At 37.0% G+C, this 16,368-nt stretch overlaps 1 protein-coding gene across 1 annotated transcript in view; it reads left to right on the forward strand.

Moving 5' to 3' along the window:
• Nucleotides 1-16,368, forward strand: part of itfg1 (integrin alpha FG-GAP repeat containing 1) — a 181,352-nt gene that overhangs the window by 30,087 nt on the left and 134,897 nt on the right. Inside the window, exon 8 of the mRNA XM_008404870.3 lies at nt 10,714-10,789. Coding sequence (XP_008403092.2) covers nt 10,714-10,789 — 76 coding nt within the window. The remainder of the gene's footprint in view (nt 1-10,713; nt 10,790-16,368) is intronic.

The following is a 16,368-nucleotide window of genomic DNA, read 5'->3' on the forward strand; positions in this document are numbered from 1 at the left end:
TAGAAGCCTCAATAATCGACTTTCTACTTATCTGATACTTTAGCATACACAGGTTTATCTTCAGCGTAGTCACTGCTTATGGAAACTCTATTTAAATTTTGCAGCAACGATCCAATAATAGCATTACTTAATGTCATGCTACACAATGCAGACCCTCTGTCTGCTCTGACGAAGATTTATCCACCTCTGCATGTTAAATGCTCGGAGGAACTTGAATTGATAACACGTTAACATACTTTTTGAATCATTTGACTAAGGGGGTGTTTACACGACAACGATCCAACAAAAACGGAAGTTTTGTTCCGTTTTTGTTGGATCGTTTACACGATAACGTTCTAATTACGATCTGTGTTTACACAGTAACGGTACACATTGAAAACATGTAATGCTCTCGCTGCGCCTAGTTGGTGCTAGGTTCTATGAAACTTTGAAAGTGCGCATGTGTTTAAAAAAAAGTTGTACTTGAAGGCATGTGGATTCGCGTTTCCCCATCAGGTACCGTTCTCCCATAGATTGGGAGAAAACACGCATTGTGTGCGTCTGATTAGGGCGCATGCAGTTGGAAAAAGTGGGATAACTTTGCTGAAACATCTTGTTTGAGCTTTCACGGTATCTGTAGCGGGCCCCGAAGTGTAAGCTGTTTATTGTTTTTACCTTGGAATGGCCAACAGTCTGTTATTCCTATATCAATTTCATAAAATAGGAGTTCCCGCACTTCCCATATCCGTGTCCTCTGTTACCTTTTTCAGCAGTTAAAACAGTTTTATCCGTTGCTAACAAGTCGTAACCTGTTTTTCCGAGCCGCCTTCAAACGCAACATGAAAGCTGAGACGCTTGCGCTGGGTTTACACCTGACGCAGCGAAGGAGACCTACTGCTGCTGCTGCTGCGCAGGTGTGTGTTAGAATCATGGCAGCAAACCAGCAAAACGCAAATAACTGCAGTTTTTCCCCCCAAACTAACCGACTGAGTTGAGTAAAGCTGTTGGATGCAGGTGATGATAGCTAAAAGATGACTAGCTAATATCAATACAGGACGTTAAGCTTGTTAACAAGTAGCCTGTAGGCCACTGATGTTGTCATCTATGTTCAGCTACGTAGACTCATTTTGCCCCCCAAAATGAGTCAATGCCCCCCTGTTAAACTCGTCTGGAGTCAGGGCTGGTCCATAGTTCTCTAGATAAGAGCGCTGAACAAGCAGCCGTGTATTTTGCTATCTGGGCGGTGCGCAGCGGTGAAGAGACGCTGAGGGAACCGTATCTGATGGGGAAACAGTAACACCAGCATTATGAGTAGTTTCTTCTTCTTCTGTGGATTGTAGGAAGCAGCTATGTTTTGCGTCATACTATGCATGAGCTGGGGATTCTCTGGAAGAAAAGATCCGTTTTCTAGGTTTACACGACAACGGAAAACGGTACGTTTCAGAAACATCGCACTCTGGAACCCGTTTTCAATCTGTGCTGTTGTCAGAGAAAACATTTGGTGGTTTCGTGTAAATGCGCACTACAAACGCAACAAAACTCTTCCGTTTTCCCCCAAAATTGTTGTCGTGTAAACGGGGCCCTAAATTGACTCACCAACATACACACTTTCAACACGACTGGACTTTATGTTCTGCAACATACAATTAAATTTTTGCACGTTTAGAAAATCCAAAATATGTTTGCAGATACACCAACATGGTAAGATGTAAAATAATACACCTTGAGCTTTGGGTAAGAACAAAACTATTATTACAAAATTTAACTGGCTACAATGTATTTTTTCCTGTTCGTCACAGTTATTGTTATGCTGTTGGATGCTCTGATATTGGCAAGTGGAAAATAATGACTTGTTTATTTTTAAAAGTAATCCTTATCAACATAAGGATATCTTTACACTGCACAAAACTCTTTTGACACTTTTATCCAAATACATTTAGTTTAGCATAATATTTCTAAAACTGGTATGTTGCTGTAATCTTATCTGTTTTACATAATCCTTATGTCCTATATGATCCAGAGTCTGATCTATGCACATTTTATAAGGTTGCATTCTCAGAAACGAATGAGAATTTAGTCCCAAGTGTACCTTTAACTTATTTTTATATTATCTTATACACATGAATGCAAATAGTCCTATGAATAAGTTCATAGGACGTGTCGTGGGATTTCCTGGATTTCCTGGCACTGCCACCCAACTACTTGATATTCTAGGAGAGCAGGAAGGGGAGACCATGGCTCTTGGTTTTTGTCAGAGGGGCCTGTTTGAAATGCAGCAGGTTGATTCAGAATCCCGACAGTACTTTATCTTATCACAGAGAGAGGGAATATGAAAAAGAAAAGAGAGGAAAGAAGGGCGTCGAAGCAGAGGCAGAGCGAGGCGTTCTGCAAAGTTAGAATGTTTGGGAGGAGGAAAGAAAATCAAGCAAGAGCAAAACAGAACAAACTTACCGCTCTGCTCTAAGACCAGATGTGTGATGGGTGGACTGAACAGTTTAAGTTGAAAAAAAAAAAAGGCATGAAAGTGAAGGGGAGTTTTCACTCATAGTTCTAGAATTTTAATGTTTTTTAGGATCGAACCTTTTATACATTTTTCAGATATGTGTATGTAAATATTAATCTGCAAAAATGCTAAATTATATCAGAAAAGTTTTAAAAATGTAATGTTGCAAAATAAGTGATGTCCTAGCATATTAGAGCATTTCGGGTATAAATAAAATACAGAGTTTACATATATTACTTAAACCCTGGATGTATCATAATAAATGTTCTTAATAAAGACACCCAAGCATTCACTTTTTATTTATTATTTTTGCCTGGCAGTTTCCTTGCAGCTTATCTACATTTATATGGGCTACTTAGGTCTTACTAGCAGCACTTTGAGCTCTTTATACATTTCAAATACTGCGTGTAATATTTAAGAATGTAAAAAAAAAAATCTGTAAAAATCCATCTAGAATCGTAAAAGTTGACTGAGCAGTTTTCATTCACTGGAGACCCTAAATTCTGTTCTCATATCTGAGTCTGAGCCAATCTAAATTTTTTTGGGCAGATGACATTTTCACATAATAAATGTCAGTGTGATAGCAAATCTAAATGGACCTACTTTCCACATTAGTTCTGTCCAGGTCAGTAAATAAGTTTAATTAAATAACGCATATCTGATTTTATTTGAGTTTAGTCTGAGTTTATTTGATTTAGTTTAGCAGAGAGGGAATTATCTGAATGGTTGTTCTTAATAGACCAATGATTAAGCTAAAACAGCAGTTTATTAGTCAGTCTGGGCAAAATGTTTTTCCATTTGTGTTTATTCTGCATAAAGGAAACTATCTGAATCTTTTCTCATTTATGTAAAAGGTTCAGTTCCCTTGTCCGTCTATCCAGTGTGCCAAAGGATAACTTGTTCTGCAAAGTGAAGCCTTTAAAATCAAGTGGAACAAAGTACTGAGCCCAGGTTTGGGTGTTAGACAACTTCCTCCCATTAAAAAAGCTAAATTGCTTCCTTTCATGCAAGCTCTTTCTGTGCTGTGTTGCTTTTCTCTAATGACCCTCATCCTCAGTGCACCAATTCATCATGCACACCAACAAGTCCATCCATCCATCCATTTTCTTACACCCTTGTGCCTAATGGGGTCGGGAGGGTTGCTGGTGCCTATCTCCAGCTAATGTCCCGGGCGAGGGGCGGGGTCACCCTGGACAGGTCGCCAGTCTGTTGCAGGGCAACACAGAGACACACAGGACAAACAACCATGCACACACACACTCACACCTAGGGACAATTTGGAGAGGCCAATTAACCTGACAGTCATGTTTTTGGACTGTGGGAGGAAGCCGGAATACTCGGAGAGAACCCACGCATGCACAGGGAGAACATGCAAACTCCATGCAGAAAGACCCGGGCCGGGAGTCGAACCCAGAACCTTCTTGCTGCAAGGCAACAGCTCTACCAACTGCGCCACTGTGCAGCCCCACACCAACAAGTCCTAATAACAAAACACAAAAAAGTTGTTCTGGTTGCACACTCCTACGCTTGGAAAAATATAGTCAAACACGGAAGACCAGGCCATTTCCCAGCAAGCCATCAGCATTAGACCGCTGTTAATCCCTTCATGTTGTTCGGCTGTATCTATCGGTCACAGGCCAGTAGACTCTCACTTGTTTGTTTTTTTTTCTTCCACCACTTTTTTTTAATTAATCGCCTCGGTTTTTCTACCGCCTTAGTCTTATTCCATCACTGCCCGTTCCACTGTTTTCTCATGATTACACAAGAGAGGGAAGTCACAGCAGTGGAAGTAAAGTAGGAGATATACAAAGAGACGAATCGGCCAGCGGAGTTACTGAGCGGTGCAAAAGGTCAGGTTTGTGACATGATAGATTCAATTGGTGACACCGGAACAAACTGCGCTTTGCTGCACAAACATGTCAGCGTTCTGATTTTCAATTTTGTAATTTCACCATTTCACCAAGGGAAAGAAAAAGCGGGGAAACACATAAAATATTCATCTTAAACACAGAGTAGCGGAAGCAAGTTGCAAGAAATGTTTTGGGTTATATTTCAAGAGGGAAAAAAAGCAAACATTTTTTCATTGTTTCCTGTTTCCTTGCCAGTGGTTAGTGTGAATTTAATTCCTTGTGACAGTAAATAGACCAAGCTGTGCAGCCAGAGTATTATTTAGTTGTTATCGCATCAAAGAAAATAGCAAGGCAGCTTTTATGTTATCCATCGCTATATTTGAGCTGCCTTGGCATCATTATTTCGATCTTAAAAGCAACACGAAAGGATTTGTTTCACTGAGCTTACATGAACACATGCAGCCCATCGAGGGTTACCCTAATCCAATGATAATGACATTCTTATATCACCTATTAGCAAATACAGTGCTTTTACCGACACTTATTTAAAAATAGAATATATTTCCTCTTTGTTTTCAGATTTGAGCTATGTGTGTTCCTCTCTGAATGAAAGAGAAATGTATTTGGGGTAATTCAAACAGACTGCATCAGCAATTCTACAGCATGTAATCCCTTAATCTTCACACATCAGTTAGCCGTCCTCAAACACGCTCAGTTTTTTAATCATGTTCCATTGCAATTAAGGAGCCAGCACAAGTCAATCACACAGATGTCATCCCTGATACTCAAGTTGACACCATAAATCCATGAGTGACCAGAAACCCTGATCTCCTTGCTGCAGAATAGATTGTTTGTATGTCTGGTAAATATTAGTAAAAGTTAGTAAAGTTGAATGATTTTGAAGAGTTATTTCTAGTAGTTGCATGTTGCTCCCACTTCTTGATATGGAAAATTATATGAAACATTTGACTGTTAGGTCTGTGTGAATGGGAACCTATGCATTCTCTATTAAAATGTTACTGCAGTGGAACAATAATGACATTGCTTAATGTCAAGCTACACTAGGCAGACACTCTGCCTGCACTGATGAAGATTTATTCACATCACTATGTTAAATGCTCAGAGGAGCTTGAATTGATAATTTTTTTTTTATTAATTTGACGCACATTAAACATGACTGGACATTTCCTTCTGGAAATATGGTAGTTTTGTACATTAAGTAGTGCTTATGCAATCATTAACTCTTATTCTTTTGTTATGGTGGAACTCTTTGTCTAACACACTCCAAGGAACATTTAAATCAACAAAAAAAAGTGCCACCATAATTGAACTTTGTCAGAATTCAGTGCATTCAACATGATGCGAAAGGTTAACTCAACAGCACACTTTAGTTTCTACAAGTGCTAAAACTTAATTTCACTTTGGAACTTGTTGCTAACTGTGGGGCAAACTCCTTAGTTTCTTCCAGATAAAAGAAACACAGTTTTGTGTATTTCTAATCTATAAAGTAAGCACATTTCCAAAATCAGTTAATGTTTGAGTGGAAAAGGTTGTATATCAAGTTTTTTGTGTATGCTAACCATTTGTACATGAGGCCTTAGGTCTGGTCCAGCTGAACCGCCTGATTTGGGTTTTAGATCATATCACTATGACATAATAAAATTGAATTAAAAAAACGGTATTACTAAGAATTTAGAAAGAACCTATTGCTCATGACAGCCAAATAGCTAACAGCATATCATGCATATCAATAAGGGATGTATCTGATAAGTTTTACCACCAACCTAAAAGAAACAAGCAACTTTTCCTCTGGCATCTCTGAACTGTACTTATTTACACAACTTTAATATAAAGGGGACAACTTTATGTAAAAAGTACTCATGTCAGTTTTAAGATAAAATTTTAGAAGTGCTGAGAACATACACATTCATACAGAGACACTGACGCATACTGTCTATGTTCTGAAGTCTGTTAAAGAGATTTCCCACTGGTACAAGTATGCTAAGTTAGCAGTGACACAGCTTAGTAATAATAGTGTTCTGTGTTCTTCAGCTGAACTGGACTTTGGTCAATGTCAAAGTGTTTTTTTTTTTTACTGATATGTTTTTCTGCCTTTGTATAACACTTCCAATGGTTTCCAGTATGGAAGGTGTTTGCACTGCTTTTTTGACTCATATTAAGAATTTATAGTTTCATTATTATCTTATTCATGGTGACTTTGACTCATCATACAAAGTAGGTGTTTTCATTTTCTCCAAAAACAAGCGGCGTGTCTTTACACAGAAACACACTTTATTTTTAAGGACTTTTTTTTTTGTAAAACTGATGATGTTTTCAAACTCAATATGTGGCCCTTTAGGATTATCCTTCCTTGACGACACTATAAGCGATGAGCAGTCATGCAAAAAACCCATTTAGATGTCAAAACATAGAAATACTAACCAACTCGAAAGAGGCAACATAAATCTAACGGGAAAATTACTTTGGCAACTCTAGTCATCAGTCTCCTAATCTTAATGTCTCAGGAGGGAGTTAGTGAGATGAGTCGTTTCTATAATGAATGGTTGAAATACTTTGAACCACACTTTTCAAGTATGATCCACAGCAGTTTGTCACATTTCAAAACTACACTAAAACAATTCCATAAGCAGCAGTGAACTACGGCCTTAAAACTACATAAAAATGATTTAGATGGCATTATTGATGCATGTCACAGCACCAATCTTTCATCAGATGAACATTGGCCAAGTAGTCAACATTGTATTTGGTCAGATGAATAGATTGGAACAATAAATAATAAGATTATCAACACTTTGTCACTCGTGTTTTTTTCTCAACTGATTTGAACAAATTTTTCACTAAAACTAACATTAAAAACTACCAAAAAAATGCAAGATTTTGAGTATTTGGGTTTTCTTTGCAGTGGTATTGAATAGTGTAAGCTGCCACACATACATTTCTTAGTCATAAAATTGTACAGTCCCTTCCATCTTTCTGTTGGTGCTGCAAATCTTTGGGAGATGATTAGATTGGCCCTTTGTGTTCCCAATTTGTTTCTCTCCCAAAGACTAAGTAAAGTGAAAAAAGTTTTACAGAAACATATCATAAGTCATTCTTTCTTCTGCTCTGTATCTTTTCATAGTTTCTTGATTTATGGCACACCATGTTGAGATATAAAATTTTTATAACTATATTTTGGCAAAAACAAATAAAGTCCAAGTTCCAGTGATTTGTATAAATCTTGGGGTGGGGGAAAGAAAGGGCTTTTGTGGTTTATAATTCATTGGCATTTTGGAATAACTACTTCATACACATTGAACATCCAAAGATGATATTTTATGGCGTTCATTTCAGTTTATGATCAAATTCGTCAGATTGAGTTTCCGTCTGATAGACTGTTTGTTTGTTCATGTTTGTTCCAAGACTTCCCTCTAAATTGCCTTTATTGGCAATTTAATCCTTGTGGCATTGTGGAATTTCTCTCAGCACAGAAAATCAATACCATGGATGGTGCTTTGCATTATAATGTTGGTCTTCCTCTACTTTATTGCCAGGATCTGTCCGGTGTTGTTAAACAGACAAGCATTTATTGACCATGCTTTGTCTTTTTATCTCATGAAATACAACTTTTGAATTTTATTTACTGTAGTCCATATACTTTTATAAATATGAAGTGCTTGTTACAAGTTATATACTTTCATGGTCTTATTTTGATGGCCATAGCAACTTACGACTTTTGCTAGGGAGGTAAAAAGTGGAGCAGCATATTTCTTAAAGAGAAAATGCTGAATTGCTTTGTTTACATCTAGACAATAAAGTGAGACTGGAGTTTGTTGCATTTTATTGGTTCATTTTGTACAACGCATTGCATCAAGTAAAACACACACTCACACACACGTCTTTAGCCTGGACATTCCATCCCTATGCAGTTCCTCTCGATTCTCATCTCCCTTCAGCGCCCCTTCTGGAATTTCTCCCGTTGAGGTTGATTTCTGCAGTTGAATTTCAACCGGGCCAATCAGCACACAAAGGGATGACTTTTGAACAATTATTTTTGATTTTCTGTGCTGCTTTATAGCTGTTGTCTTCCAATGGTCGTAGTTTGGCAGATATTCAAATAAAGTAAACAAAGCCATTCAGTCCATGTTGGCCTCGCTTCCAAATATTGAGCAATTAAAATTGGAGCAAAAGAAATGTTTGAGACATTTCATTGCATTTCAAGCTTACAGCTCTGATTAACAGTCATCTTGTTCGGCTCAGTAAATCTCTTTTCACACTGTGGGATGGTTCTCTACAGCGCACGCAATTTCCAGTAAACATAGCTTTGCTTCCTTCATGCTCTAGTTGGCACATTACATCCGTCACAACCAGATGTTAGCAGTTGGGTAAAAATCATTTAAATCTTCAACAGAGTCTACACCTCTAGCAAGCAGCTGTTTTTTACCTGGTTAATCTTCTTACTATCTCTATCTCTTTGATAATATATGTGCAGGTCTCTCTTAGTAAATCATTGTCTTTATCCCTCTTCCTGTCTTTGTTTCTGTCTTTGGTGGATTGTCTCATGAGTCACCTAATGTTGCTATCAGCAGACCATACATCCCTCAGTGCATGTGTGTGCATAAACTCATTGCTTTCCCTGCTTATCTAGTATCTAGCTTATCCTTTCTTCCAGATACAGCTCAGAAAATTATGATGTGAGAAAGTTCAAACTTTTTTGTCACTTGTATCTTGCACAGATTCATTCCACGTAGAGTGGAATATTTCTGTGGTTCTGCTAAGGTGTAATGGAAGCCCAGGTTGCTTTAATAGCAGCCTTTATGTATGTCGTCTGCACTATTGGGTCTGGTGTCTTTCATCCTCCTCTTGACAATACCCTATTCATCTTTAATAATTCTCTCATTTTCTGAGACACTGAATTTTGAGTTTTCATTTTCTGTAAGCCCTAATCATCAAAACTGCATAAAGTAAAGGCTTGAAATAGTTCACTCTCTATATATAATAAATCTATACAATACCCAAGTTTCCCTTTTCTGAAATGAGTGACAAAAAATATTAGTTAAATTCAAGTTTGTTTTAGACATACCTGTAAATTTAAAGCACTTTTTTTATTATTTCTGGAACTCTCATTTGTAACATTCATTTTTGCCTAAAACCAACAGGGTCTAGAGATCTTCAAGTTAATGAATTCACTGAAGCAAAATATGTGACAATGTTAATGAATTGCTGGGCCACTGTCCCTTTAGGCTGCTTTAACACAGGAAAGCAAAGGAATTCTCTGACCTTTGACACTGAAAGCCGAGCTGCCGTCTGTTATTTGAACATAAATTCAAAGTACAGCATGAACCCCACAGCTATCACCTGCCATGGATATCGCACATGTATACCAATGGTACAGTGTTTAAATATGTTCATAATTTTGCAATAAATATTCTCTGTTTCTCTCGGACTGTGTAAACCCTTGAAAGGGGAAGATCTCTTTAGACTCTGCTGCTTTTGCCAGCAAATAGGAAATTGTAAAAGTTCAGCCTATTTATCTGCCCGGCGGTCTTAGTAGATATAAAAAATAAAATAAAAATCTCGTAAAAGCGCACGCTTGGTCAGTGTGACCCCACCAGACCCCGCACAGGGTAAAAACCTCGCAGGGTCCAATTGACCCATTCTCTTAAGACTGTGGGAGGGTCAGAGGTCGTGTGATTCAGACTTAAACTGTTTATAAAACTTGGAACAATACCAAAAAATTTACTAAAGAGAAAAAAATATATATATTTTTTTATGTTACGCATTTATTTTACAGCAGATACAATAAGTGAACGCATTGTGCATGTTTGTAATTTGGATCATTTAAAATATTTTTGAACAGTCTGGGATCTCTTTTTATTCTGTAAAATCCTTTCATTTTTATGCATTTCTTTAGAGAGCAATATTAATTTAACATTAGTTGTGTGCAAAAGAAAAAAGTAATGTTGTATTTAGAGACAAATGGGGAAAAAGCAGAGAAGGCTGTTGTAGCGTTTCAGCACCTGCTAGTAGATTTATGGATATGTGCCGATTCTGCCTACTCCTAATGTTAATGCACAATTGTCATACTTATCCTTTTTTTCCCCTCGAATGGTCCATTAAAATGTCCCATAAGCCATTTTCTTTTGAAGGAAAAAAATTACTGCTTCGGTGTGATAAAAATGATGCCTCTTCTCTGTATGGCAATATTGAGCTACCTGGTCTGTGACTATAAAACAAAATTCAAGTAAAGCTGATTTATTTATGGCCGCTAAACAATCGAGAGTACAGTTGAGCATTTGCAAAATGTATGAGCATTTATGAAGCTGCATAATTTTATTGTTCTCTTTTCTTTCCCTCGTTTCCTCTGTGTTGTTCTCCCAGGATGGGGCCTTCACCAAGAGGGAAGTCGTCTCAAGTCCAGCAAAAACCATCGGGCAGTCCTCCTTTGTCGACTTTGGTAAGAATAAAAAAATTGATTTTTTTCCTTTCCTCGAGTCGAATGGTATTATTGGTTTAAAGCAAAATCCTGATTATGATATTCTTGTGCTTTCTAATGCTTTTTTATTAAAACAAATCTTTCTGTATTTGAAGGAAAATCTACTTTTCAATTAAAAGTGTAGCAGCATTATAGATAGCACGTAGGAAAAATTAACTGTCGAAATTGGCAGGTTTGAAAATATAAAAAAGGAATAGTTTTTTCTAATATTGTATGTATTAAAAGCCAAAGTTAGCATGTGAACTGGGGTGTCTTTTTTTTCCTTCCCTCCCCCCATGTCTATCTGACAGTATGTCTATGAGCATTGTTCTCTGAGTACCAAAAATAATAACAAGTGGAGCATTATGATAATTCACTTTTAAAGGACGCATTTATGAATCAATATACCAAGTTACTAATGTTATATTAAGTGAGTGTAACTGTTTTTGCAATAAATGTTTTTTTCTTTATGATGTGGCTAATGGGGGATCCAAATAAACAAACAAATGCTCCGCTTTATATACATAAAAAATGTATTTAGAATTTGCTTAGGGTTTATTTATTAATAGGGACAGACACTAAGACGGGGACGAAAATTGAAAGAAAGAAAGAAGGAAAGAAAGAATGAAAGAAAAGAGGTTAAGAGAATGTTAACAGGGAGAGAGTGACAGAGAAATAGAAGTGAGAACAAGAAGGATACAGAGAATACAGGAAGAACACGGTAGGAATCTGCATCTACATCTGCAGAAGAAGAGAAGAAAACAGAGAACCGAGAAACGACAGCAGCAAATAACAGATGTGTATGTAAGAACAATGTCACTGAAAAGCACCTGGTGCTTGTTCATATAAGGTTTGTCTAGTGGCACCCGCAGCCCAAGTCGGTGTGTGTAAGTGAACACCTGCATCCATACCTGATTCAGCTCCAAAACAAAACTTCACAATTAAAAAAAAAAAAAATTAGTTGAAACTCTTAAATGCAAAAAATGCTTTCATTTTGTTTGTGAAAACATAAAACATGTTTTTTTATGTTTTCACAAACGACTAGTTCACAACTAGTTCTGGCATTAGAACAACTTAGCATGACATTGATTCTATTTAATTGACAACACTTGCTGTGTCATGGCACTTCACAAAGAAAACATGAATGCTGCTTGATTGTGTATCATCTAATGCTTTGATTGAAATATGTTTTACATCTCTATAAAACATTAAAACAGCTGCATTGTTGTGGTTTGAGGGATGGACAGCAGTAGTAGTCATGATGCAAAGCAGCCACTTGCATCATGTTTCTAAAAATCTCTGCTTGTGCGGTTTACAAGAATGCATTACAATCCAAGTGATTAAAGACACGCATCCTGGAAAAGTATATTTGTTTTTGTCAAAGAAAAAATGTGTCTGGATGTGGTCAAGTTGTGTCATTTTAGAAGGAAATCTTAGTTATGTGGAACAAAACGGAATAAGTAAATATGTATCCCTGGTCAGGTTGCCTTGGGGTCACAAATGTGTTTGTGACTTCTGTGTGACAGATCCATTTTTTTCTCTCTTCTTTTAGGCTTTTTAAGCTTCTGCATTTGAAGCCGCCTAGCTTCAAAGGATTCTAAGACCTTATGGTCTCCCTAGCTTTGACAGTTTCACTGCAGCCTTCTCATCACGTAACATCCATTCTTCACACGTTCACAAAAACCACACACACTCACCCTTTACCCACGAGGCTTATCTCACACACACAGTTACAGGCACAGAGTCCCACACAAGACAAGCCCACAATCCCATATGGAGCCAGATCTTTGTGAGGATCTTATCCCTTTAGACAATCTTGGCCAGTGAGATTCATTGTAGGCTCAGCTTTACGTTTCTCCTCAGCAAATCTCCACTGATTCACTAATCTCCAGGCTGCCTAAAGTGGCCCTTGGTCGTCCGTCAGAGCGACCACACTGAGGACAGAAGAGAAGAACAACGCTGGCTACTTAAGCTTGCCTTTAATGTGAAAAACAATAAAGTTAGGGAGACCAAAACAATCTTAGGCAGGTGGTCATAATGTTCCACCTGTTTAGTGTTAAACCTTCTTTCAGTTCTGATCTGTTTCAACTGGCTGGGTTTTTTAAGATTTTGCTAAGTAAAAACTTTTTCTTCATTTTTTTTAGGGGATGGGGGGGGAGGGGGGTCAGCGTTAAAATGGGTTTAATCATTTTTGCTTTTGTTTTCCCCACAGTAACAAAAACGACTTCCCCAAAGTCAGCATGCATCTAGCTGATTCTGCAGCATTGCTTTTGTCTGAGACAGTGTCAGACCTTGTTCACATTAATTCAGTAGTAACAGCAGGGGGCACCTAAATATCCGCGGGCCAAATATCCCAGCATATTGACTCATGTAAGGCCTGGGTTTTTGTTTTTTTGGATTATAAATCTGCTGCTTCATGCTGACTGAGCATTTCTAGTTTTTATGTCTGAAAAAAACCCCAGCAATGTCAGCAAGAGAAAGAACCTTCTTTTTTTTTTTTTTAGTTTGGAACTGTGGAAATACTGTCCAATACAGCTGAATAAATAGGTAATGTATCGCCTGTGCTACTCATTATGACAATTAGTTCCTAAATATCTGGTAAGCCCTCTTAAATATTCTAATAAACTTAATTAGTTTATTGATATTTCACTCCTCTATCTGTCTGCGCTGTTTGTTTAAAGTGCTGTCAATGGTTGAGCGCTGTTTATTCAATATTAATTTAGTTCTTTGTGCTGCACATGCACATAAATACACAGGCAAACACACAGTAACAGTTTCATGCCGATAAACACATCTCTGCTGCCAAGATTAATCTTTTAATCTCACTGCAGCTCAGGGTGCCCATCAAATATTTAGTGAACAAACTTGCCCTTCCCAAATTGCTGATGATCTATGAGCCTGAGGGGAAATGTCCTGTATGCTGTGTCTGAATATGTACATGTTCATATTCTCTCTGGAATATTTTCAGTATTTTTGTTGTTTTTACTAGATTTTTCCCTCTCCCCACTTTATTTTTAGTTTCACTAAAGTTTTTCTTTTTTTTCCTATTTTCTTTCAATTCTTGGTTCAATGTTTTCTTCTTCAGATGTTTATGTCAACAGCTGAGGGTCAGATTTTGATACATTGTTTTGCTGTCTTCTTTTAATCCATATCCTGCATGTGATCTAATCTTAAAACAAACCATTTTCTAAATTTAATTTAGAAAATGAATTTACGGTAGTCACTTTTTACAATTATTTTGAGCTATATCTAACACCAACGAATCTGATCTGTGTAAAACAACTGAATGAGTGATTGTGGATTAATTTAGATAACTTCAGATACACTGCATCAAATAAATAAATACATTTGACTCACAGAGATTTAGAGCTACCTTATCTTGTCAAACATATTTTGTGATAGCAAAGTGAGACATCATCAATAACAATGTCAGATCTGGTGTTTTGTAACAGAGATCCACCAATTAGAACTTTTATGTTAATTTCAAATCTCCTTTTTAAAAGAAAAAAATTCTAAAGTTATGACCATCCAATGCAATTAATTTCTGATGTCTTTAATCGATTTAAATGACTTTATAATTTTATTGTTTGTTTTCAGAGCTACTAGTTTTAATTTCAGAGCTTTTGATTTTAAATTAGAGCCTGGCTGCTCCAGGGCCTAATTTATTAGATTTTATTAGTGTCTCTGAGGACTTTGAAATCTTAAAGCCTCATTATTTTTACCTTGGATTTTGATCTAAGTCAAGCATGCCTAATACAACAATATTAATTTACTTTTGCTGTCTTTTGGTAAAGTGTCTGTATTTTACTTTCTTCATACAGTCTAAAGACCATACTTCTGTATTTCTTTTGCTAAAATAGTCATTAGTCAGCCATCACTATCAGCTTTCTTGCCTTTTTCTGCTGTGAGTATTAGTTCATACTAGTAGCAGAGGCTACTAGTAACGGTAAATGTTACCGCTCTCATCAGAACATGTTAACATTTTATGAACAAATGCAAAAGCACAATTTTGCATTTTAAATTGCTTTTAGCATCCTATTTTAGTGGCTAGTGCTGCCATCGTGACTAAAACAGCACTTTCTGTTTGTATTCTGTCAAGACTTTAGATCCCGAGCTTAACTGTGAAATTTATAAAAAGCATTTACCATTTTCACATTGACGCTGTATTTTATTTAGCCTTTTTTACCTACTTGAAGTTTTGCTCTCTCTTGCTCTTATGCAGCGTGATTAAACCACTTGATATGATGAAAACTATTGATCCCATTTTAATGTTTCCATACCTCCTTTGACTTCATTTTAGAACTTGCTATTGAAAATAGCAAAGTCTGAGTCTTCTTCACTAACATTTTCCACATCAAAGCATACCTGTTGATCAGAAAAAGTTTGGACCTTTAAATTTCCAAGCAGCTCATCACAAACCAGGGCCAATCAAAAAAAATAAAAAAATCTGTTGATTACAATCACCACCTGATTTCTGGGTGCATCTCTAGTTTCTTATGTTATAAATCAGGCTGATTTTAAGAATCCTAAAAGACAGTGTGCTCACCTCAATGAAAATTTATTTTGGTTTTATCCCGATTGTTTAACGTTACTCAATATGCAATGTAGATTGGATTCTAAAAGAACCAAGTATGGTCACAAAGGCTAGTGAATCCTCCATCTTGTTTTGTAAAGCGTCGTGAATACATACGAAGAGACACGGGGTCTCTTCGTATGTATTCTATTATTTACGTGGCCACTAACAAACAGAATGAATGTGTTTCCCTCCTGCTCTAACTTTGCCAACTTTACTGGCAAACACTGAATCCTATTAGAATGTATTTCTCTTTGCAGCGTGGACGATTGTTATCTTCTTCTTTATTGTTACAAAAATTGACCATAAATGATAAAAGATGTAATAGACAAAAACAGAAGAGACAGAATAAGGAATATGATCAGGCAAAGGAAAATCTTACACAGCAGAAAGTACAGACAAGAACAAATCGAAGCACCAAGGTGTAGCCAGCATGGATAGAGAATAGAAAGTAGAGACGATGTGAGGCAGAGTAGAGAGCAGCGCTGGATCCTTGTGTGATCTGGAGTGGGAATTATTTCCATCACACATCACATTGTCAATTCTCACTCTCTGCTTTTACCTGCTCTTTTCTCCCCTTGTTTGGCGTTGCATTTTTCTCAACACACAAAGTACTGTTATGTGCCAGCCTGCCTGTACGTCCGTAGAACTTCTGTTTTCCACCTGTACTGCAGTTTTGGCTTCGTCGGGGAACTCTGCTGAAAAGCTTAAATTCTACGCTGCAGCAGAAGTTCAGATGTTAAAATATTTAAGTCTGAGTAGCGTATTTGAGCTTCTCAGAAGATTAGGCAATTATTCATCAATAAAATTCTTCATCGTACAATTCATTTTAAATATTTTTTTTTTACATCAGATTGTAAATTGGTATTTGTTGTGATTAAAAGACAGCTGTGTTCTTTCAAGGTCCTCTGTAGCTTTAAAGCCTTTAGAGTAGAGAAGTATTTTCAACACAAGACAAGAAATATTGGTTTTCTTAGTTTATTGTCTG

The sequence above is a fragment of the Poecilia reticulata genome, chromosome 3, assembly GCF_904066995.2.
Source record: "Poecilia reticulata chromosome 3, P_reticulata-male-v2, whole genome shotgun sequence".
Taxonomy (NCBI): Eukaryota; Metazoa; Chordata; class Actinopteri; order Cyprinodontiformes; family Poeciliidae; genus Poecilia; species Poecilia reticulata.